This window comes from Balearica regulorum, chromosome 1 (assembly GCF_011004875.1).
Source record: "Balearica regulorum gibbericeps isolate bBalReg1 chromosome 1, bBalReg1.pri, whole genome shotgun sequence".
Lineage (NCBI taxonomy): Eukaryota > Metazoa > Chordata > Aves > Gruiformes > Gruidae > Balearica > Balearica regulorum.
The window spans coordinates 173,138,372-173,163,541 of NC_046184.1; the positions used below are offsets into that span (position 1 = coordinate 173,138,372).

The 25,170-nt window shown below is 40.5% G+C and overlaps 1 protein-coding gene across 2 annotated transcripts in view; it reads left to right on the forward strand.

Moving 5' to 3' along the window:
* TBC1D4 (TBC1 domain family member 4) overlaps positions 1 to 25,170 on the forward strand; it is a 116,402-nt gene that overhangs the window by 58,831 nt on the left and 32,401 nt on the right. For both annotated transcript variants that reach the window (XM_075741678.1, XM_075741677.1), the window contains 7 exons: positions 6,945 to 7,547; positions 8,951 to 9,040; positions 12,694 to 12,798; positions 18,356 to 18,488; positions 20,372 to 20,463; positions 21,243 to 21,353; positions 21,988 to 22,107. In XM_075741678.1, coding sequence (XP_075597793.1) covers positions 6,945 to 7,547; positions 8,951 to 9,040; positions 12,694 to 12,798; positions 18,356 to 18,488; positions 20,372 to 20,463; positions 21,243 to 21,353; positions 21,988 to 22,107 — 1,254 coding nt within the window. The remainder of the gene's footprint in view (positions 1 to 6,944; positions 7,548 to 8,950; positions 9,041 to 12,693; positions 12,799 to 18,355; positions 18,489 to 20,371; positions 20,464 to 21,242; positions 21,354 to 21,987; positions 22,108 to 25,170) is intronic.

Here is a 25,170-nt window from a genome sequence, read left to right on the forward strand (position 1 = left end):
ATGTTTGTTAGATTAGTACTTCACAGTCATGCTAATGTTTATAAGCCTTATGGTATGAAGAGAGGCTCTGCTTTGTTAATAAATTCCAGATTGAAATTTTCCATGTAGAAGCTAGAAGCAGACTAACAAGAGCTGCAGCTTCTTTGCACAGTGAAATTCTGTCCAGCTGTTGAAATAATGATATACAGCAAGTGAATTTTGTTCTTTGCAATATCCGTAGCATTCAAGTTTTGGACTAAAATTGAAAGCACTGCTCAGTAATTACTGCGGGATGCATTTGAGTGTTATGCCTCCAGCTAAAAGGTGAGCTTCACCTTTGTTCACTGGAGGCTGTTGAAAATTCAAAGGGAGTATGTTGGGTTTTTTTAATACTTCGACTTCTGTCGCCACTATGCAAGAAAGTGTGCGGTATCACCATGGAGATACTCCTGCCTGTTCCAGAGTTGTGACAAACTGTTCTAGTGTTATGCTGCAGCATGCTTGATTTAACAGGCTTAATAGCCTCTCTGTTGTACAACTTCAAGATATTGGTGATAAACACCTCATAACTGAAGTTCTTTTAGGGGGTTTTAAGGCAGGGTTGATAGAATTAATTTTAACAAAAACCTAGTTGCATGACATGAGAAGACGTGCAAAGAAAGCTTTAATTTGATGTTAATTATTTTCCTGTAGTCCACCCTTTGGTTTTAATCAAGTCTGGTGAAAGAGCTTGCATTAGTTACATCAGTTAAACTGATGTTTTCAACATGAAAAATACATTTCTGTGTTGAACACAGTGACGTTTCTTGATGTATAGTAGAATAGTTCTTGGCAGTACTATCCACATGCATTTTGAACAGTGTTCTACTTAGGTGCGAGGAAGGTGTTTGCTCTCCATTATGTATTGACCTTGTTGTAGGTCTAGTCACAAGGGACAGAACTGCAGAGCTGGAATTAGAAGATCTCAGGTATTAACATATCTGTCTTCTAGCCAGGGCTAAGTGCTGTAGCTTTATTCTACCCTGGCCAACTGGATGATGTTACTGCAGTAGCTCATAAGGGCTGTAACCAAGGTCGTGGGGCGAAGGGGGTGTGAGGTGCAAATGGAATAGATCGGGGGACCATTTGGCTAAAATTGATGCTGTCATTAGTTTCAGCTTACCAAAACTCTACTGTCTGTAGCAGAGTTTGTGCCAGTATGATACCTATCATGCTTTACTTCTTACATTGTATATTCGGAGGTGAGTCTTACTGTAGGTGATGCAGAACTCAGCCAGTGCCATCTGTTCTGAGTATAGCTAACTTTGCTTATTGAATCGCCATGTATTGAATCAGAGGTAATTGGGTGAAGAGTAATTCATACAATCTTAGGCTACTCAAATATGAATAATAACAAATTTAATTTGTTTTCCTGAGAGTTGGTTGTTGGATGTGGGGTTTTTTGGTGGTTTTTTTTTGTTTGTTTGGTTGGTTGGTTTTGGTTTTTTTTCCCCTTAGTTGGATTTACTAGATCAATCATGTTTCGCTGGAGTGAAATATTGCCTCTTATTGTTGTTATGGAACTCTTCTTACTTGTCTCTTAACTCAGTCTTGTTTGATTTTGGTGGTTTAGTTTTTTGTTGTGTTTTTTTTTTTTTCTCCTCAACTGAGTCTTGGAATGTTCCTCACACTGAGGAGCAGAACTAATATCACAGGTCTAGTCTTGTATTTATGATGTCCACTGTCCGTCCTTGTCTTTTTGGCCTCTTGCATTTGTGGGGGGTTTGGTACAGGCCCTGAGTTCTCTTGGCTCTATTCAGAGATTTAGGATTTACTATGAGCAGTGTTCCAAGTGTCTTAAAGTTCACATGCCACTGTTTTTCCTGACAGGCATGTGCAGCTTTTGACGTCCTGGAGGGGAGGAAAGCTTATCTGAAGCTCTTGCATCCATTTTGTTTGGTATCAATTTATTAATAACACAGTTCAGAGTGCTTGTAACTGTTTAAGCATGAGGTCACTGTTGTATTAGAGAAAGCTTTCCGTGCAACGTATTTGAGTAAGTGTGGTGTGTAGTCCATTCACGTAGATAATATACCTTATCTATCTAGTTCTTCGTGAAGCTTGTCAGGATTTTTCTGTTTTTCTGACAACTTTTCATTTTTTTGCGTGGTGATGTGCATGCTCCTGGGTTTTAGCTGTTAAGGACATTACAGCTTCTGTTTTGGGAGCTCATCCTCTTCTTTTCTTACACATTTAAACTGAGAAGTTAATAGACTTTTTACATTCTGTGGTCAATAAATACAATATATTGGACAATTAACATTTAGAATGTTAGTTTAAGATGCTTACAATGTTAATTTGTATAGACTGGGAATATATCTGTCTCTAACAAGCTTGTATTTCCCTATCACTGTACTTTTTAATTTTTTTTTTCTTCCCTCCCTAACTGCCTTGTTCTGCTTCATGTAATAGCCTGCTACTCCTCAACAGTTTAGGGAAACTTAATGAATAATACCTATAGGCATGGCCTGCATTATGCTTCTGCATTCTCATTCCGGTTTGAGAACTGCTGTCCTGGCACAGCACCATTGGCTCCTACCTTTCTGCATGAGAAGCCCTCTGCAACCCCTTTAGGGACGTAATCATTTTCTCCTCCTCTACCCAGCAGTTTTTGGCCCCTAGACTATGGGACTTGGGAGAGACAAAGCATGGGAGAATTAAGTCTTCTTGCGTTGTTCCAGCAGTAGCACCACTGACTTTGGGCTGGAAGTGTGCTTCTCTCACCTGCAAACACACTGCCTATTGCCCTCTACTCCAGTCTCCCTCTTTGACACAACTGTCTTCAAGGCTTAACAACAATTCTGAGTATGTTAAATATGTAAGTAATTAATCTAGTTTAAGGATTTATTTTCTTTGTATACAGATGAATGCTGAAAAACTATTTATGTGATAACTTGCTTATGCTACCAGCTGTTACACAAAAAGTTATGTCCAGCAAGATCTGCAATGGCCCTGTGGGTTTCAGGAGTAAGAATCCCACTTCTCCCCTTTGGCTTCTTAATTTCATGAGGCTGGTGCAGGGAAATACTAGAACTTGGATCCACAATAATAAGTTTTGAATGTTTCGGGAGTCTGTCTTCTTAGTATTACTATGCTGATTTCTAGAAATAGTTTAGCAGTTTCATCCTGTTAATTCAGTATTTTAAAATCTCCATTCTGCTTACTATCTTGTCTAACTTTGCCCTGCGATTTCAACATTAGCAGCTAGTAAGCTAATATCCAAATCCACAATGTTACACAACTTTGGTGAAACTTTTGTTACTGAGGCTTCTTGATATACAGAGGAACAAAATGTCAAAAAAACAATGATATATGCCAAAAAAATCTGTAAAAAGCTACGTTGGGGTGGTTGGCATACTTGATAATTGTGTAACTTTTCCTGTATCTTGCATTTAAGGAAAATATAGATGCAAACTCTTGTTTAGACTCCACTTGATCCCAGTTATGGTTTTTGCCCAAAGTCAAGACGTGAAATGAAAGTATTGTAATCTGATCACGTATGTCTCAGATGGCAGCAGCACTTGGTTCTTGATAGGGTAGTATCACTCTGGAAGTGAAGAGGGTCAGGTCTAATAGTACCAGCTGGCATATTGTCAATCGTTGGGCACATTGTCATCAGTATACAGTTACTCCTGTACACTAAAGACCAATAAAATTCATATGTATGACTAATTGCATAGCAATATTAGTATCTGTCTCGCATCTTGTACTGGAAGCCATTTTTCACACCATGCTGTCTAGAGAATCCATGAAACAGCCAGCAAGCATCTGAAACTGATTCTGGACCATCTGACAGATATTTCTTATCCATTGTGATATCCCTGTATTACATTGTTTTCCTCTTCATCTGTATATAAGAAAAGTATTCATAACTATGGAGATAAAGTGGGTCGCAATTTTTCACCTTGATTTATCACTTTAATTCTGTGGATAGGAAGAAAAATAGGAAAAAAGTGAATACTGATGAGGATGCACTCTAAAAAAAAAAATAACATAGCTTGTTTAAAAAAAAAAAAGAAAGTAGGGAATAAGGATTGTTTGGGCATTATGAGCTGAAACCTCTGCTCTACTGCTAGGATCCCTCTATGCTAAAAGGAAAATACTATAGCAATATAGGTCGTAGGTAGAAGCAAAAGCTATATAGGGAGCAGGGACTGTGAAATAGTAATTGTGATTCGAATACTAGTCACTGAAGAGTATCAATGATCTAGAAAAGATGGAAATAAACCCAAGTGATAAATAGCAGGATGGTAGGGTGTTTGTTTTTAAATGGAATGGCAATTACTTAAAGCTCTGTATGTATGCTTGTGGGGGAGATGTCTGAGAGAGGAGGAGGTGGATGGGGAATCCTATTGTGGTAGAGTTGGTAGTGGCTTATCCCCAGCTTGTTTGGACATTCGCTGGCAAGGGAGGGAGGAATAGGATGTGTTAGGAGGCTATTGGGTATTATTAGAAAGACTTCAGAATTTCTTCTTCAGTCTTTTATCTTGGAAGAGATGAGCAAGCAGCAGAACCTAGTTATTGGAGTGGAAGTGATTTTTTTGAAAAATCCAAATTGCTGATTAAACAGCTGACATGGTTTATTCTAGTTGATTGCATGTAGAATTTATGCATTTTGAATGGAATTATCATTTGTCACTGTTATTTGAATAGAAGTATAAGTGAATTGTCCTGTAACAGGTTCAGGATTCTAAAAAGGGAAATGTTATTGTAAAGACGGCTAGCTTGTGAATTTTGCTAAAATAGAGAACTAAGGGATTTAAACCCTAGAGCTTCTATAAGCACAGACCATAGAAAGATTAATAGGACTGATCAGTGGAAAAAGAGCCGCATCTTGGAATATGGACCAGCATGTTATAACGTGAGAATTGTCCATGTCCAGCTGTGCTGGCCTGGCTGGGAGGAAGCTCACCTTGGGCGATGGTAAAGCAGCCTGGTAGTGGGAATGAGTGAAGATTAAATATACTCTAGTATCTGTGTCACATCAAGAGTGACTTTTTGCCTCCCTGAAAACTGAGATGATGATGACAGCTATAGGGTTGAAAGCCAAACGGTCAGTAGATCTTAGGGTAATTGAACTTCATTTTGCAATAAATGAACTGGAAGCAAATTTGAGTTGAATGCCCAGTGAAGGAGGAGTGTGTAATAGGAGACAGAGATTAAGACGAGGTAATTTTCCACTGTGACTTGCAAAAGTATTGGCATATAGGATTATTGCCTCCTTAGCAAGTTTCAACTGGTATGCCATGACTGAAAGAAAGAGATTGCTGTAGGGAGCATGGATTATTTACTAAGATGTGACTTCAGAGTTAACTTTTTTAATAGAAAAAAATACTTTGAAACAAATGATCAAATATTACAGATATAGTGAGAATGAAATACAAAAGCTGTGATTGATTGCGTTGGATTAGGTCAGCGTTGAGAACCAATTTCTCTTGTGAAGAAAATCATATAGATATCCTCTCCTGTCATTAGTAACTTCCCCAATGCATGTAACATGATGCCATTCATTATCCTTCCAGAGATGATGAGACCTGGTGAGAAAGAGGTTTGGTTAAGCAGAGGTAAGTACTGTCGGAAGAGCAGCTAGGACCACTCTGGTCTGCAGTCAGTAGAGTTGGACAAGTCCTTGTTGTCTTTGGTGAAGGCAAAATGAAAAAGCAGCTTGCATACTAAATATGCTGATACTGAAGGCAGATATCTTCCCAAAGTGATTGGGATAAAATGGAGGAAGAACCAGGTGGCCTTAAAAGACTGGGTGATGTGGGGCTGAAATCGAGAGTTTCTACTGGAGATGTGTGGTTTGGCCTTACAGGATATAGCAGAAATCTGTAGGTAAAAGTGACGAAGGAGAAGAGAGATTTGGGTGTGCTTCCTCATTGCATGATGACTGAGGCAGCAGGGAAGTGTGCCCTTAAAGTAAGCTATGTCATCGGATGAATGGGGTAAGGTTTTTGTAGTAGATAATAAAGGAGAGCTAATGCAATTGTACATGGTACTACAGTAAAACTTCTCTGTGCTTGCTGCCTATATTCCAAAACCATCAGCTGAAACTGACAGGGATTGCCGGTCTCTTTTTCATTCACAAAAATGTTTTCACAACTGTCCTAAGCGTGGAATATCTGGCTCTGCAAAACAAAAACAAAGAAACAGTGATGGCCCTATGAAAAAATATATCAGCAAGAGACACTGATGTGAGAAGAGGGCTACGGAGAAGAGAAGGCAGTCTCAGAAAAAAAAAGCGCGAAGATTTGTCAGTAGACCTTCTGGTAATTTAAAACCTTATGTTCAGAAACAAGTTCCAGTAAAAAAACTAGAAATTATTTGCTTTGCTTTCACTGTTGTCCTGGTTCTGGCAAGGATAGAGTTAATTTCCCAAGGAGCCAGGACAGGTGAGCCAAACTGGCGGGGGGCTATTCCATGCCATGTGACGTCATGCTCACCACGAAAGGGCACTAGTCGGGCAGGGACAGGCTCGCTGTGGCTCCGGGACAGGCTGAGCTCCGGTCTGGTCGGTCGGTCGTGGGATCGGTAAAATCGTTCTCTGTTATCACCATTGTTACTATCTGTTATCAGCACTGTTGTTGATTGTTCTCCCTCTCCCTTGCTGTCCCAGTAAACTGCCCTTATCCCAACCCTCGAGGCTTTGCCGTTGTTTTTCCGTTCTCCTCCCCATCCCGCCGGGGGAGGGGTGAGCGAGCGGCGTGTGGCACTTAGCTACCGGCTGGGGCTAAACCACATCACCTGTATAAATTGTCTATACATAATTTAGAACTTACTATTTTTATGCTTTCAACCAAGAAGCTAGTGACACTGTGCTGAAGAAATAATTTGTGTAAATACTTACATTAACAAATGTTTGACGTATCACTGTCTGTGCTGTCTCATTGGTGGCTACTAAACAGACCTTTCAAACTATCCCTTAGGTTCCTGATGTCATCAGCAGCATAAGACAGGTCTCCAAAGCAGCACTGAAAGAAGATGCCAAACCAAGTAAGGACAGTGAAGATGCCTTCTATGACTCTCAAAAATTTGAGGTCTTGTACTGTGGAAAGGTGACCGTGGCTCACAAGAAAGCTCCCTCCACATTAATTGACGATTGCATTGAGAAATTCAGCCTTCATGAGCGCCAGCGCCTGAAACTATTAAATGAACAGCGGAATAATGAGTCAAGCTTGGACTTACCCCTGTGTGAAGGAAATGCACCAGCTTCTCCATTGGATAGCCCATTTGAGGAGCTGGACAGCCCAAATAATGCCACAGGACATGCTGCGATGTTTACAATTGGCAGCCAGACCAACCTGACCAACCTGGCCAGCACTCGTGGCTCCTTTCCAGAGCGAATTTTAGAGGACTCTGGGTTTGATGAGCAGCAAGAGTTTCGCTCCCGGTGCAGCAGTGTCACTGCAGTTATGCAAAGAAGGGTTCATGACACAAACCTGAAAATACAGCCACGCAGAAGACATGCAAGTGCACCCAGTCATGTTCAGCCTTCCGATTCTGAGAAGAACAGGACAATGTTGTTCCAGGTGTGTACTAGGATGAGCAATTTTCATGTTGGTTTTGCACTGTATCTTTTCCTGTGCAGTTTGAAGCTGAGACAAGTTTCGAAACTTTAGTAGTATGGATCCAGTATGGTTTCATGATTTGTCATATTTATGTATCTGTTCATAAAGAATTGGAACACAAGTAGCTGAACTTTCTCAAGTCACCTCAACTTGTGAACTCACGAAAATTTTAAGAAAAAGGAATTGCCTATTGAGTAATTACTTACAGGAGCAGAGCTTCTAGGGAAATAATTATTTTATGTGCCATTCTGGTTTGTTTGTATTGGTGAGACCTAGGACCTAGCTGAAAAAAGTGGTAGTCTTTCAGAAAGAGAATCGATGAAGACTTCCATGTGAACATATCCTCTTTTTTGTGCAATTAAAAAGCTCAAAACTTCACAGAAGGCTTTCACAGCCTTATGTTTGGGCCAGCCCGTTTATGATAATTTATGTTAATGTTCAGCTTGTCTTTCCCAGATGAGAACTCAAACATCTCTGCACTGAAGGCTTCTTCCTTCAGACCTCAGTGTTATTTCTTCTCTTGCCTCAAGTGCATTTGAGGTCTTCAGAGCTTGTATTGAGAAAACAAAAGGGCACTTAAAGGAGGTGACCCATAAAAAGAAAGATCTTTGGACCTTAAAATAACAGGGGGCTAAATGCCTGGGTTTTGTCTTTCCCTTTGCTTTAAAGATCATTCTTGCCTTTTATTCTCTTGGGGAAATGCTAACTGAAGTGAGAATGCATTGCACTTTAGAAAGCTACAGCTATCACTAGTACTGAAAAGGATTTAGCTGAAAAACTCCCTGAGGTCTATGGAATTAGTTCTATACGGTTTAGAAGCAGTTTGGGAAAGCTGAAAGATAGCTTGCTGCAGGACCTGCTCTTTCTCATCCAAAATTATTACAAAACCAAAAAGTATCACCTTAAGAGCAACATAGTGTCTCAGCTGATCTACAGTATAGGTTGTGGTCTGTTGTTTTTTGGTTTTGGTGTTGGGTTTTTTTTAAAAAAAAGCTGACATTGTGGTGGTTTTTTATTGCAGCTTTTAATTTAGCCACATTGTTTAGTGAAGGTTTTGGTATTGTCTGTCAAACACGTGATCTTTGGACCAAAATAACTCGAAAAGAAAAGGGGTGGGAGGAAGCTGCCTTCTTTCCAAGTCTTTTTCCTATTCAACCGTTTGTATTGTTCTTGCTGAAATATTCTTGCTCAACATAGGATGAATTATGGCACCCTCGTTCCTGCTGAGTAAGCTGTTGTGCTGAAGGTACTCTGTGTGAACAAGAAAGGGCTAGATTGTGACATTTTTGTTGCTTTTAACGTTGTGCCTCCAAGACAGTCATAAACTAGACTTATTTTTCTTTCCCATCTGTACTGCCCCTCAGGTTGGAAGGTTTGAAGTTAACCTTATCAGTCCGGACACCAAATCTGTTGTGCTTGAAAAGAATTTTAAAGATATCTCCTCATGTTCTCAGGTAAGCATTAATAAGAAGCCACATGCGGATCATCAGGAGAAAAGGAATTTATTTGTTCTTCAACTGGGTTGCCTTGCTGGTCTATGGGGAGCAGAAAAAAAGAAATGTAGATATTTTTTTTTTTTTTAGCATTTTGTGCTGTTTTCCCTTATTCAGTCTCAAAGGCCATTTTTAAACAGTTTCTCCTATCTAAATTACCCTGAATGAAAGTAAATTGCTGTTTTACCCCATTGGCTCCTTAATTAAAAAAAAGAAAAAAAAAAAATGGAGGGAGGGACGTTGAGCGATTGTGACTAACGTGTATATATATATCCTGCACAAAGTTTGATGCATCAACTTCTTTGGGGAGTACAGCTGAAGAAATTGGATATTAAACTGTGATTGCTTCATGAACGCTTGCAGCAGACATGAAGTATTGATTTGCTTTTACGAGAGTGAGAGCTGTTGTTCAAATTGGGGCTTTCACTCATCTGGTAGCAGTTTCAAGTAGATACTGCACAAAAATAGTGCAGTGTCATTCCCAAAGGGCTTAAGTTCAGAAAAAATAAGTGCAAAATAACCAGTCTGAACTGTTGTAATGGCAACGTTGATCATTGGTCAGAAAACAAAGTATAAACTGTTCTGCTTTGGGAGAGCATTGGATATAATTTTGGAAATAGCATCGTCTCCATTTCGGATGCTCTTAAGTGTGCTGTTTCTGAGCAGCTAAGCTCCTGAAAGCCTCTGGAACGAAATGAGGAGAGCATCAGATCAGCCTTCCAGAAAAACAGCAGTTTACCTGCCTTATTTCTTCTGGAGAATATGGCAGTAGGTGAACCTAGCGATGTCCAGCAATTAAATAAATAAATAAGTGTGTCAAAGTTAAATGCCAGGGCTGAGGGATTCACCTTTCTATCTTGCTGTTGTTCAGCACGTGTTACTTCTGGCACTTTCTGTTTTGAGGTCTTATTTTATTACCTTCTTTCATTTGCTATGCATGTGCATCACTTCAGGCCTCCTTAAACTTTATTATTCCTGTTTAAAGTATACTTCCTGGCATGCTGTAAACCTGTATTTCACCCACAAGTGCTTTCATTTTAATGCTCATAAATCTGCTCTTGCATGACTGTGCTACCAGTGCTAATATAAATTAAGAACTGGTCAGTACTTGTAACTCAAGTGGAGTCTTGAGCTACCAACTATAAGGCCCTTAAGTCAACTCTGCTGCTAAACAACTACAATTTGTATTGCTCTTGGTAGAGAAGAAAGGCCAGTGCAAATATAGAATGGGACAGTATAATCAAACAATGATGTATTAATAGCTTTATAATAAATATAGACCAAAGAAATTCTTAAAGCAGTGGTATGGAAAGCAAAATTTGCAGACGGCTTGAGTTTTCTCCCGCTCTGTGGGTGTACTGAGCTGAGTAAAAGTGACACTTCACCTTTATGTACTGGGCTCCTGAATTGCATGTACATACTGATAATAGTCAAACAAAACAGTCCTTAAGTGGGGACAACCTTTGTTCTGTTGACTTTAAAGCGTGGTGGAGACCAGCAAGACCATGGCAGACCTTCGAAGCCTAGCTTTCTTCAGTAAAATAACTGTGTACAGTAAATACTGTTAGGTAATGCTGTGTGTTGGACTTGGGAGGTGAAGTGAAAAACTCCACCTCTTCGCTTTCATTTGGAGCAAAGCTTTTGTTATTTTGCATGCTTGAATAAATCAAATGGGTATTATCAGTACTGTGGGGGTTTTGTTGTTGTGGGGTTTTTTAATGCAAAACAGCTACTTTAGAGAAGTCTGGGGTTTTTTCTCTATGTTCAATAGAAATGAAACATTAATTTGTTCAAGACTAAGGATTTGGTTGCATAAACCTCATCAGTACTTCTTTAAGAACTCCATGCTAGCCACAGGGCTTCTTTGTTGTGGATTTATAGGGCAGTGATTTACTGAGTATTGTGAGACTGCAGCTTCAGAACGTTTGTTCTTCTAAGCTTTATAAACGGTAAAAAGGAGATGTTCTCTTCAGCTTGCATTCTGGATTCTTTTAGTCTGGTCTAGTAAAGGTATTTTTATTCTGTAGCTTAAGTATGGTTGATCTGCTGCATTCAATTCATTATCCGCACTCCATATAATTGTCAAAGCAGCAAATATAATTGATGATAAACCCCTGTGTGCTGTCTAAGCTTAGGTGTCAGACAGCTGTAGAAGTTTTCTTGGTGCAGCCTTGCTGACTTTGTTTTGGGTTCCCTCAACAAAAAGCTGTGCTCTTCTGGCATTACAAGTCTAGATACCCTCTTAAATGTGATGGAGGTACTGTTAATTGAGGAACGTACTGTGCTATTTACGCTTCAGTGGTGCAAGTGTCATGTCCATCTCCCCCACAGATGTTCTCCTGTGGAGACTGAGCAATGAGACAGCAGTGGACTTGTTCAGGCACTGTCAGCAGTGAGGGAACTGGCATCTCACTGAACCACCTTGAGTAAATACAGTTTCCTTGCAAAACAGAGGGCAATACTTCACTGTTACATAGATCAACATATGTGTATACATCTGTTCTTTTTCCTTTTATGCCTTTGAAGACTTCATGTGTCACAGGAAAATGGATTCAATTAAGTCAGGATTAGTGTGGACTACAGTAAATTAATGCCACTTCTGCCATCTTATATGCCCTCTGTACCTTTGTTAAGACTTGTTTCAGTAGCACAACTGCAACTTTTAGAATTTTGTTTTTAAAAACTACATTGTGTAGTGACAATATGTTCAGTCTGTCACGTAGTACGTTACCAATTTTGTCTAGAGTGTTTTCTGTAGCGACAAGCAAGTTGTTTTGCCTCCTCCCCTATTTTATGATATAGGTGTTTTCTTTGGAGATGGATCCAAGCAACTGAGTTCTGCTTTCTGTTTTGTTTGAACTTGAGGGATTAGGCTTTCTTTTGGAGAAAATCTGCTATTACCATACTCAGATGATAAAAACATTGGCAAAAGCTTTAACAATAGTGAGTCATGTTCTATGAATTGAGACTGGGAATGTAGTGTTTCTTAGGAAGCAGCACTCTTTGATCTTCTCCCTGCTGTTTTTAGCAAGGCAATGTTCCCTGTCAAGCAGTTAGACTAGGGTCTTTGAAAGAAACTTCAGTAGTAATCTGTAGTAAGTCTTGAAACTTGTGATATGTAACTCAATCTCAAAGAATTTATGGAAGATTTTGGTTGGAATTCTGCATGTCACCACTCATTCCTTGCTCTTTTTAGTGTAGTTCTAACTTGTATTACAGGAAAGCAAAGATCTGTTGCTACTTTGATGCTACTCCAGTCCCATGTTTTGGTGTGGACTTACTACATGAAGTTTTCACTGCAGAGGCAATTCCAAATACAACCTAGGACTCCCTGCCCCTCCTTCCCTGAAAATCCAGATTTCTTAATGGAAGAAATTCATGTCCAGGTCTATTGCTGTATAACATTTGTTTTGTGTAAAAAGCTTTATGTAACTTTTAAATGCAAAAAGCAATTTAAAAGATAACTATTTTAGTTGTACAATAGATTATTAGAAGTATGCATTTATAGTTTCTCAAATTTTTGCGTTGGAGTCTGGTAACTGTTTTTAGGATTACTTTGGAAGTGAAACCTATTTATAAAACAGTCCATTAATGCTGTTTTTAAACTCTTTTAGGGTATAAAACATGTTGATCACTTTGGCTTCATTTGCCGGGAATCTGTGGAACCTGGGTTAAGCCAGTATGTTTGCTATGTGTTCCAGTGTGCAAGTGAGTCTCTGGTGAGTATTTGTTAATGATCCTAACCTTTCAGTCGGAGGATATCTGAGGCATTTCCTACACAATGGGAGTCTGTGTTATTCTGCTGTGTCAGCTCACCTCAGTGGTTACATTTTCTCAGGTGTGAGACCTCAGTTGTGAATATGAAAATATGCAATAGGAAATGCATACATTCTGTTGATATAAAGCCTATATCCTAGTACTCTGCACATATCAATAACAAATAGCATAAATCCAGATGGATGACTTTACACATGCAGACTGTGAGCATATTTGGGCTCTATATTTGATTGTAACTCTTGCATTTCTAATTGTTGAGACACTTGGTTCCCCCATTAAATGTGCAATTACACGTATTGAATCAGTAACAAAGCTGATGATAAAACCTGAACATACTTTTCAGGGTAGAATTTAAACTACTGGCCTGATCCTGCATGTGGCTTTAGTATTTTCCCTGTAGTCTGTTTTCTTCCTCAGGAGACGAAAATAGCAGCATCTGATCAGAGAAGAAAACCATAATATGTGTGGATGTGTGTAACTAAAAAACAGTCCATTGGACATTTAATAAAGTATGTGTCAATTGAAGTTCCAGGTGACAGTGATTTAATTGATACAGGTAGCTTAATAATAAGATGCATACAGGAAATCATTTTGGCTACTACCTTTTTATCTTAAAGGTCTGATGCTTTAAAAGAAGTTGGTTTCTGTTCTCAAACATGTTTGTTCCTGATGGCTGTGCTAATAGCTGCTAGCCTTTTTCAGCTAACCTTAAAAATCAGTCTTCTAACTAGCTGAAAATGTAATTTGTTAATCCATTGTCTAGCTTGAGAGTGAATAGATTTACATCAGTAAAACTTCAAACGGCTAACAGCCTTACACAATGCGTAGTCCAAGAGTGAGCAAAAGAGACTTTAGGGCCTTGGGACAGTTCCTGAGGGAATCTGGTGCACAGGTTTGTTTTTTTTCTCTCTCCTTCCTGTTGCAGTCAGTGACACTGGGAGAAACAGACAGACCCAGTCTGCCAGTACATGGCTCCATGGCTGGTGTCACCACCACAGTTTTGGGTTTTTCAATAATGGGATGGCCTACATGGCAGAAGACTTCCTGGCATCAAATGAGATTCACCTTTCTCAAAGGTCTTTGCCCAGGAGCTTGCAGGGCTCATTGACAGAGCTTTAAACATGGCTTGAAGGGGGAGGGGGATAATACCAGGCTTGCCTGCAACAAACTGTGGGATGACACACCAAGGTTAGAGGGACGGGGTGCCAGTCAAGGGCCCTCAGCCTGTTGCTCAGAGATGTGCTGGATACACTGCAGCATGCTTGAAGTCTTATGGAGATGAGCTAGGGGCGCCTGAGGTAACAGCAACCAACAGGGAAACACTGGTGAAATATCTCAAAGGAACTCCAGCCAGTAAGTCACCTTCATTGGGAGCCCAACTTAAATGCCTCTGTGCATCACGGGGAATAAAGAGGAGTTAGATGCATGTGCACATCTGCAGGGCTGTGATCTCATTGGCATCATGGAGACACAGTGGGATGGCTCCTATGACTGGAGTGTTGGAATGGAAGGATGCAGGCTTTTTAGGAAGGACAGGCACCGGAGTCAAGGAGGGGGTGTTCCCCTCTATGTCAATGACCAGCTGGAGTGCATGGAGCTCCACCTGCAGATGGATGAGGAGCTGACCAAGAACTTATGGGTCAGGATTAAAGGCAGGGCGGGGACAGGGGACATTATAGCGGGGGTCTCCTATAGGGCAGCTAACCAGGAATACTGAGCAGATGAGGCCCTCTATAGGCAGGTAAGAGCAGCCTCATGTTCACAAGCCCTGGTCCTTATAGGGAACTTCAGCCACCCTGATATCTGTTGGAGGGACAACACAGCAGGGCATAAGCAATCCAAGAAGTTCCTGGAATGCATTGATGATAACTTTCTCCTCCAAGTGATAGAGGAGCCAACAAGCAGAGGTGCCATGCTAGACCTAGTTCTCACCAACATGGAGGGGCTAGTAGGGAACATGAAGCTCAAGGGCAGCCTTGGCTGCCGTGACTATGAAAATGGTGGAGTTCAAGGTTCTCAGGGTAGCAAGGAGCACGCACAGCAATCTCACTACCCTGGACTTCAGGAGACTTTGGCCTCTTCAGGGTCTTGCTTGGTAGAGCACCATGGGACAAAGTCCTGGAGGGAAGAGGGGCCCAAGACAGCTGGCTAATATTCAAGGGTCACCTCCTCCAAGCTCAGGAGCGATGCATCCCAACAAAGAGGAAGTCAGGGAAAAACACTAGGAGGCCTGCATGGATGAACAAGGAGCTCGTGGACAAACTCAAACACAAAAAGGAGGAAGCCTACAGAGGCTGGAAGCAAGGGCAAGTAGCCCAGGAGGAATACAGAGAAATTGTCTGAGCAGCCAGGGATCAGGTTGGGAAAGCTAAAGCCCTGATAGAATTAAATCTGGCCAGGGATATCAAGGGCAACAAGAAAAGCTTCTATAGGTACGTCAGTGATAAAAGGATGACTAGGGAAAATTTGGGCCCCCTCCAGAGTGAAATGGGAGACCTCGTTACCTGAGATATGGAGAAGGCTGAGGTACTCAACAACTCTTTTGCCTCAGTCTTCACCAGCAAGGACTCCAGCCACACCGCCCAAGTCACAGAAGGCAAAAGCAGGGACTAGGAGAATGAAGAACTGCCCACTGTAGGAGAAGATCGGGTTTGAGAATATCTAAGGAAGCTGAAGTCCATGTACAAGTCCATGGGACCTGATGAGATACATCCGTGGGTCCTGGGGTACTCTCAATCATATTTGAGAAGTCGTGGCAGTCCAGTGAAGTTTCCACCGACTGGAAAAGGGGAAACATAACCCCCATTTTTTGAAAGAGAATAAAGGAGGACCCAGGGAACTATAGACGGGTCAGTCTCACCTCTGTGCCTGGCAAGATTATGGAGCAGATCCTCCTGGGAGCTATGCTCAGGCACATGGAAAATAAGGTGGTGATTGGTGACAGCCTATTGGCTTCACTAAGGGCAAATCGTGCCTGACAAATTTGGTGGCCTTCTGAGACTGGGTTACAGCACTGATGGATAAGGGAGGAGTGACAGACATCATCTACCTGGACTTGTGCAAAGCATTTGACACTGTCACACACAACATCCTTGTCTCTAAATTGGAGAGACATGGATTTGACAGATGGACTGCTCGGTGGATAAGAAATTGACTGGATGGTCGCACTCAAAGAGTTATGGTCAATGGCTCGATGTCCAAGTGGAGATCAACGATGAGTGGCATTCCTCAAGGGTCAGTACTGGGACTGGCGCTGTTTAACATCTTTGTCAGCGACATGGACAGTGGGATCGTGTGCACCCTCAGCAAGTTTGCTGATGACACCAAGCTGCGTGGTGCGGTCAACACGCTGGAGGGAAGGGATGCCACCCAGAGGGACCTTGACAGGCTGGAGAGGTGGGCCCATGTGAACCGCATGAAGTTCAGCAAGGCCAAGTGGAAGGTCCTGCACGTTGGTCAGTGCAATCCCAAGCACAACTATAGGCTGGGTGGGGAATAGATTGAGAGCAGCCCTGAGGAGAAAGGATTGGGGGTCTTGGGGGATGAGAAGCTCAGCGTGACCCAGCAATGTGAGCTTGCAGCCCTGGAAGGCAACCGTGTCCTGGGTTGCATCAAAAGAAGCAGGTCAAAGGATGTCATCCTCCACCTCTACTCTGTTCTCAAGACCCCACCTGAAGTACTGCATCCAGTTCTTGGGGCCCCCAACGTAAGGACATGGAGCTGTTGGAGAGAGTCCAGAGGAGGGCCACAAAGCTGATTAGAGGGCTGGAGCACCTTTCCTGTGAGGACAGGCTGAGAGAGTTGGGATTGTTCAGCCTGGAGAAGAGAAGGCTCCAGGGAGACCTTAGAGCAACCTTCCAGTACCTGAAGGGGGCCTGCAGGAAAGATGGAGGGGGGCTGTTTACAAGGGTGTGTAATGATAGGATAAGGGGTAATGGGTTTAAGCTGAAGGAGGGTTGATTTAGATTAGATATTAGGAAGAAATTCTTCCCTGTGAGGGTGGTGAGGCACTGGAACAGGTTGCCCAGAGAAGCTGTGGCTGCCCCTGGCTCCCTGGAAGTGTTCAAGGACAGGTTGGATGGGGCTTTGGGCAACCTGGTCTGGTGGAGGGTGTCCCTGCCCATGGCAGGGGGGTTGGAACTAGATGATCTTTGAGGTCCTCTGCCAACTGAAACCATTCTGTGATTCTGTGTACAATGGTAGCTGAGGCTGCACTTTAATCAAAATAGGAGCTTGTTATGAAATCAGCTGTCTTTGTACTAACAGAAAATGTTACATCTGACCTGTTGATGAATTTGACCGTGCATAATTCAAAGACTTAAGATGTGGTATATAAAGAAACCACGTATTTATGAACCTCTTTACGTATTCTAGTACTGATATGTGTGGGTATGCCCATGTTGCAATGTGAAATGAGCGTTCCTGAGCTACTTTCAGGTGCAATCACTTGGACCTCAGTGACAGTTTGACTGTGGCAGGGCAAAGCTGTAAAACCTACTGCTTTCTGGATTCTGTGCTGCCCGGGAGGCTATGTTGCTAGTCTTGTGTATATTTGCTCCAAACCTAGCTACAGACTGTGCTACAATTCTCATGATTTTAGTGTAGTCATAATCCTTATGCTTAGCACTCTTCTGTGGATCTTCCATTTGAGAGGCATTGTTACCAACTTGTAAAAATTATCAGTCTGTTTTGCAAGATGTATATTCACTGTTCAATGTCCTGCTTTATTACTAAGAAGAGAGAGCACTCAGAAATTCCTGTTAGTGCTTAAAACGGTAGGGTTTAAAAAAAATTAAATAAATAAACCCTAAACTTATTGGGACACAAACTAATTCAAATTTTCCCATCCAGATGCCCTTTTTAAATTTCATTTTGTTTTTGTTTTCCAAGTGACAGACTCTCAAAAAAGTCTGTGTGTTTTCAGTGTTAGACTGCGTGATTTTGATCTCAAATATTTCAGCTTGGAGCTTCTTGCTTACTAAAAAAGAGAAAAAAAGCAAAGGTAAGAGCAGGGACCTGATTCTGAAGTAGAATAGTGATTTCTTTCCTAAGATTGTCTTCAAGCTGCTGTTGTCTTCTTTCCATGCTAATGCAAAGACTCAATTAAACAGCTTTTATAAAGCATTGTATTCCCCTAAAATACAGACAGGGGAACTGCAAATGCTTTGTATGTAAAGTGTGGGAGTGTATTTGAATGAGCGCAGAGAAACGCTGTCACCTCTGACCTTTCTTGCGTCCAAGTTGAGATTTTCCGGTGCTGATGTGTGGGAACATAGCACTGCTGTATTTGTGGTAGTGGCGGAGGAAAGATCAGGGCAGGCTGGCAGTACTTAGAGATAAGTTGATGGCTACAATGAAGCTGGTAGCCAGTCTAGTAGGCTGGAGAAAAGTGAATGACTATGAGAAGCTCCTGTCTGCCAGCAAGATGGGTCTGTGGGGTTTTGTGCTAAAATGGTACATTTTTGTTTATATATCGTCTTTTCCCTCCCTCCCCTTTAGGTTGATGAGGTAATGCTTACCCTGAAACAAGCCTTTAGCACTGCTGCAGCTCTGCAAAATGCCAAGACGCAGATTAAACTGTGTGAGGCCTGTCCTATGCATTCATTGCACAAACTTTGTGAAAGAATTGAAGGTAGCAGCTGAGTTTATTTTCTAATTCTGTTTTTCTGATTATTCTAGAAGAATTTTACTATATCTGTTAATTTTAATTATGTCAACTATGTGCTTTCAATTTAAACAGTGTAAGAGCAGAGGGAAAAGTATCCCAATAAGCAATTCTTACCATCACTTTGCACTCTCTGTAATCACACGTGGGTGATAGCAGTAATGATATTGTAACTGAATATAGTAGAGCTTGTGTTATAAATAACATACTCTTCCGTTGTCGTACCTCTCTTAAATGTTAAGCAGAGTAGAAAAACCTGCCAGTTAATCTTCTTTTTCTTTTTCTTTTTTTTTTTTTTCTGAAGATGCATGCTTTCAAAGTGGATCAAAATGTCAAAAGACAGTTGTGGTCAAAAAGGGTCTTGCTTTTTCATGTGTGTGTTCTTTCTTGATGGGGTCATTTTTTTCCTTCTTTGTTTTTATTCTCTTGCACACTTCAAAATCTAGTTCTATTATGGGAAATAAATGATTAAGTTAGGAGATTAGTATCTAATATAAAAGTGAAGGCAGCTGCCTGGCTTCAAATATGAATACACAAACCTTTGTAGTTTTTCTGGAACTAAGGTATGCCAGAACACATGCAAGAAAATCTTACAAGTTAAATCTTTAAAAAAGTTAGTAGCAGGATCCTATTTTTATAGTTATTCCACTATTTTTTCTTGCAAAGTGTTGTATGTAAAAAACCCAAATATGTTACACTAGTATCTTCTGGTGATGATGGTGCTGATAATTGCCAGTTCTCCTCTTCGTTAAAAGTTACTTGCTACTTATCTCCCTCTGGTGGATGAAAAGCAAAGTGTGAAATCTTAGTGGAGTGAAATTCTGTTAGGTCGTGACTTGTATTTTCCAGGTTTACAACTGATAGTCAGAAGTGATAAAGCTTAATTGGGAAAGTCTTCTGTCAATGAAAAACTATAGAGGCTGCTGTATAAGGCAATGTAAGTATCTTGAATATAGGTACTTGCAAGCCTGGAATGAGTATCCAGGATCAAAATAAAATCTCTTCTAGGGTAACAACTTGAATACCGTAGTAGTATTTTCATAAACTTTTTACTTAGTGACTGAAAGACTTATTTTAGTGTCCCTTTCTTTTTATCCATCTGCTTTGTTTAGTCTGGAAGTTTATGACAATCAGACCCGGGGCTTTGTGACTTTGGGAAATATTGATCTGTTCTGATTGCAATTCTCTACGAATTATACCTACCTTGGATGAAAAAAAACCCATATATCTTCATCTGATTCAGGGGATTTGTTTTGCCCACAGTTTTTTTCCTAGAACAAGCTCTGTGAGCAAACTTACACTTTATCGAACATCAGAAATTCTCTTCTTTATTCTTACGGCTTTTATGCTGCTCTTGCTTTTAAGTGTCTTCAATTCTCTGGTCTGACCTATAACCCTACCCTTTTGTTGTATGGAAATGCATCTAAACTTTTCAATTAAAAGCATCTGAAAACTTCTGAGCATCTTGTGCATTGAGTATCTTTCTAGTTATATCCCTGATCTGTTCCTCTCTTCCTCCTATCCCATACAGTTGTCAGGCTTCCATCTTAGTGATCTCATGCTACTAGGACAGAAGACATCAGTGGGGTGGAGAGTGTAACCTGTTACACAGGAGCCAGCCACTTAACTGCTGCTAGTTCTGTTTTTCTGCTAAAGAAAGGAGACAAACCCATGTGGTTTAGCAAAACCTGAAGTATTTTGTATCAGGTATACTGTACATATACAACTGTCATACAATAAACTTGTACAAATGCAAATGCAGGCTTATATCTTCTACTACCATTTTTTCAAAAGTTTTTTGAGAGATCATTTGAGAATCTAGAAGCTTTAACATTCCTTTCGTTTCTCAGGACTCTATCCACCGAGAGCCAAACTTGTAATTCAGAGACATCTGTCGTCACTAACTGATAATGAGCAAGCGGACATTTTTGAGCGTGTTCAGGTAATACGTTAGATGCTGTTGTGTCAAATTTGAAAAAGACTGTGATAACAAAACAATCAAAAGAAAAACATCTAGTCCATTTTATGTAGTTGATCTAGAATTTATTATTGTTCCACCAAATATCATACTGAAATAGCATGCTCCAATTGAACCTCCTGTGTGATATACTGCTTCTGGAAAAGTTTTGGTTCCCAAGTCTGCCGAGATGTTCTGCGTTCATACACAGAGTATTTTTTTTCTGAGCTTAGTTCTTCATCTGTAAATGCATTTCCCTACTTGAAAGTGATGTGGGGATGAGTTGAGAGTGGGTGAGATATGCAGGTATCAGAGGTGGTTGGTGTTTGCAGCTCTCTGACTTATTCTGAGGCAAGAAGTGTATGCAATTGTACTCAAGCAGATGAAGTGTACAGTAATTTAGGCTTCCAAAGGCTGTGCTCCTCGCTAGCTTCCTGAAGAAGGGAATGCCTGTTTGGTGTTTTGTGGGTTCCTTATTCCATTTATAAGGATATACAAAGACAGAAAACCTTAGGGAACAAAATGTGGGGCATAAAGCTCCCTCCTCTCCACAGCCTGTAACATTCTCCATATGGAAAGCTTTGGTCTGTTTTGTTTAGGAACATGAAGGCACGCAAATTGTAGTGCAATTTGACACGCTGATGGTGCACTCTGGCATCTGGCATATCAATACATTAACTTCAAAGAATATATACATATGGCAGGGAAAATAAGCAAATCATGACTTGAAAGACAACTTTTTTTCTGTTTGCTGTTACTGACAGAAAATGAAGCCTGACAATGACCAGGAAGAAAATGAACTTGTGATCTTACATCTACGCCAACTCTGTGAAACTAAGCAGAAAACACACGTTCACATTGGTGAAGCACCATCGGTAAAGCTTATTTTTGTACTATTTCTCTTCTTCCTCCTACCCTATTCAAATACAACCTTGAATAGTATCAGGGTCATTGCTACAGTTCATCAGGGGTAGCTGAAGCTTGGTATTGTAATTAAAAGAGGACTGTGAAAGAGAAGTAATTTGATTTGATTTACAGTGATATGCTTGGAGTTTTTTAAGTTTGGGGGGGGCAGGAAGGGAGGGAAGACACAACCAATTATTTTTAGATCTAGATTTCCTTACAGTGTAAGGATACCTTGTCTGTCCTTACTCCCAAACAGTCGTTTCAGGGGGAGTAGGAATTAAGAGGGTATTGGTTTCAGTTTAAACTACAAACTTATCTAGCAAAGGAAATGAGTAGCAGTATTGTTAAATTAGTATGTTTTTACAAGATAGTCTTTAGGGATTAAATAAGTCTTTAACTGTGGGGGTTTTTTTTGGGGGGGGTTGGGGTTTTTTTGGGGGTGTGGCTGTTTTGTTTTTGGGGGGGAGTGTCGCTTGTTTTTATTTTTTTAAAGGCCGAGGGTATGTTGTTTGTTATGTAACTTGATTCCACTCTAGTCTTTGGAGGTCTGCAATTGCAAAAAGAATTGCCAAAGCTGAATTGTGTCCTTGCTTATTTCAACAGACCATTTCTAACAGTGCGATTCCAGAAAGCACTACTAGTGGTGGCAGGTTTAAACTTGACATTCTGAAAAACAAGGCCAAGAAATCCTTGACTAGCTCTCTGGAAAATATCTTCTCAAGGGTAAGATCAACTCATTGTCAGCAGCTCTCCCAAGTATCCTTGACAGTAAAGACCTATCAGACATTTATTTTTTTCTTTGTTTTTTCTCCTCAGTCTGATAAATACTTAATGAAGCGATATCCCTGTTGTGAAATCTGAGGGTTATAGCTGGGTTGATTGTGACTTAACTGTACTAGAAAGTTTATGGTAACGCCACACATACAGAGGGGAAAAAAAGGCAACTTCTGAATAATGAATGCTGATTGAAGGTAGCAAATGAGTTAGCTGAGCATTATCAAATGTGTTGCTTCAGTATAAAAAAAATCATCAGGATGGTTGCATGATCCCATAAAGAGGCATGTTATCTTTTTTGAAAGTGTGACTAAGTATGCCTGCATAAACTGGAAATCATTCTGTTCTGAGACGTAATGCCTTATCTCTCATAGCTAAAATTACTCATATTGGTCACTAAGAATCTTTAGAAAGTAGTAACAAAGTTGTCCTTTTACAGGAGGAAAAAATAAAGGCAATAGTTTTTTTAAAAGTGAGTTGTTCATTTCAGTCTTACTAGCCAGGTATGATGTGGAATTGCAGATAATTACTGGAACTCTCTTATATTAAATAGCCTTTTAAAGGAGAAGTGTGAATTGCAAGTTTTGCTTAGTGTCCCCTGCTCAACAGGGAGAGTCCTGAAAGCAGAGAAGAGGCATATAGAGGAGTAACTGAAGAAGGCTGGGTGCCTGCGATACAGTATGTCGTTACAGAGAAAGTGTGGTGAGCTGTGAATATTGGATGGCGAGGTCTAAATATAATTTGGAGCAGTGAAATTAAGTTTCTTCTGCTTGTAATTTTAAAAGTACCATGCTAAATCAAGGCCTAAATTGCACTTGTCCTGCGGCTTATATGGGTATGGTATAAAGTAACCTGCAAATGTAGGATGCCACAGATGTTCCCTATAAAGGAGGCAAAATACTGTTTACCAGGGAGAATCCTTAGAACTGTTTGTACTTAAGGTTAGATGTGAATTTGACCTAGGACTAAAGCTAGCGTTAAAACTCTCTTGGTCAAATCTGGCCTATGTTGTGTAGCAAGTTTTACACACTAGGGACTTGATCTGAATAGAGGGAGAGTGAGTGCTCAAAAGAGCGATGACAGTCAGAAGATCTGGATAATTTCAGCAGTCTGGAGTATCATCAAATGGTGACAGCTACAGTCATGCATCTGCTGAGTCTGATTTCTTTTCCACATCTAAAAGACATGTGACTGGAAAGTGATCTAGCTCTGACGGTGGGTCACTAACCTTGCGGTACATCACTGGAAATAACACAGTAAAGCAGCCCTGCCATATGCGGACATACTAGCACACTGATCATGTCAAGGAAAAATCATTTAGATGAAATACCCTGCTTAAGTTGAAGAGTCTCCAAAGGGAAATTGCTAATGTATTGTTGGTTTTGATATAATATGGTCCTTCTCACCAGGGCCACTGTGACACACTGCGTGTTACAGTATAAAGATCTACGCAGTCCATGATTGAGTTCAAGTGGACACCTGAATCTGGATTAGGGCCATTTTAAGTTTGCTATTTATGAAGCAGACTTGCTGTTGTGAGGAAGGTTGGCTCATCTTTAACTTCAAACTGCAAGAGATCAGCAACAGCAGTATGTTGTAGTGAATCATGATACAAACAGGGCTTCATCCTTGCAGATCCATTTAAAGGTTACACAATGCAAGACCGAGAGAAATAATTTACAGTGCAGCTCAACCACTAATTATTTTGTTAAAGCAGATATACATGACGAGCGTCTCTCTGCCTGTATACTGTTACATGCATATGTGTGTTCTACAATGAGTGTTTCAATAGTTATTATTCTTCATCAGGCTATTACAACAAGCCTAATGGATTGTGGCTAATTCCTAAAGGTATTTAGGTACCAAATACCTATTGGCGTGGTGGGTTTTCCCCTCCTTAAGCCAGCTGCAAATTACATGGTATTGATGTAATGGGATGCTAATTATTGCACGACTTAATCATCTTTATTTTAAAGTATATTTAGTAACAAAGAAAGTGGGAAGAAATTCAGGGTTTTTTTTTAAAGTTGACATTCAGCATCTTTTTGTAGATAAAAAAAAAATAAGTAAAAAAAAGTGAAAGTCAGTATATGTGGGGGAGATACTTACACATCCTCAATTTTAGCAAAATTAGAAATAAGTAAGTAGTAACCACGTATCCAGGATCATTTTAAGTGGATGGCTTCTTAGCTAGATAAATAGCATCAAGTGACATCTTAAGCTACTTGAAGGAGTAGCTGCTCACTAATCACCATAGGGAAACATGCTGGGTTCTGTGCTCTGGCTTCCCTTAGTCCCAGAGGAATGTCACTTTTTCACTTGTTTGTGTTGCTGGACTGATCTTATTTTTGTCAGGTTTGAACTGAAAACAGGCTGTGGCTTCCTAATGAGGTACCTCAGAAAAATAAATATAACCTCTGTTTGACCTTATGAACAGATTTCTTCCAGTCCATGCTGCACTAACCTCTTCTGTTGTTGTTTTTTTCTGAACCAAAAAGCCATTCTTACAGTGCCAAACGTGTGTGCTCTAAAGCTAGTGAGAAACTTCCATGTTATCCTTTGCTTTTGTTTTGTTGTGAGGTCATTGAAGAGATGCTTCAGGCAGAGTATTCATTGGTAACGAGCTTAAATGGGGTAATGTACTTAAAGGGAACTCTAAGTCTTGAAAATAAACCTTATCAGGAAAAAAATAGGCTAAATAAATACTGCTGATGTTGACAAAACTTCCCCTGTAGTTGCAAGCATACCAAGAGGAGTTCTGCCTATAGTTTTCCTAAAACCTAGGCTATTTTTCACCTGATACAGTACTGAAAGCAACTTATTTCAGCAGTTGGAAGTGGCCAACAGCATACATCACCCATGTTTCATGGGAGTTAGTTAGGAGTGGAAGGTAATCGGAAGTATTGCGGCTCTGTCACTTCTTCTTGTGAAACCAGATGACCATCAACCATTTCAGCAAGGATCTGCTAATGCTAATATCTAGCAAATTTTCCTCAGGGTTATCTGCATTAT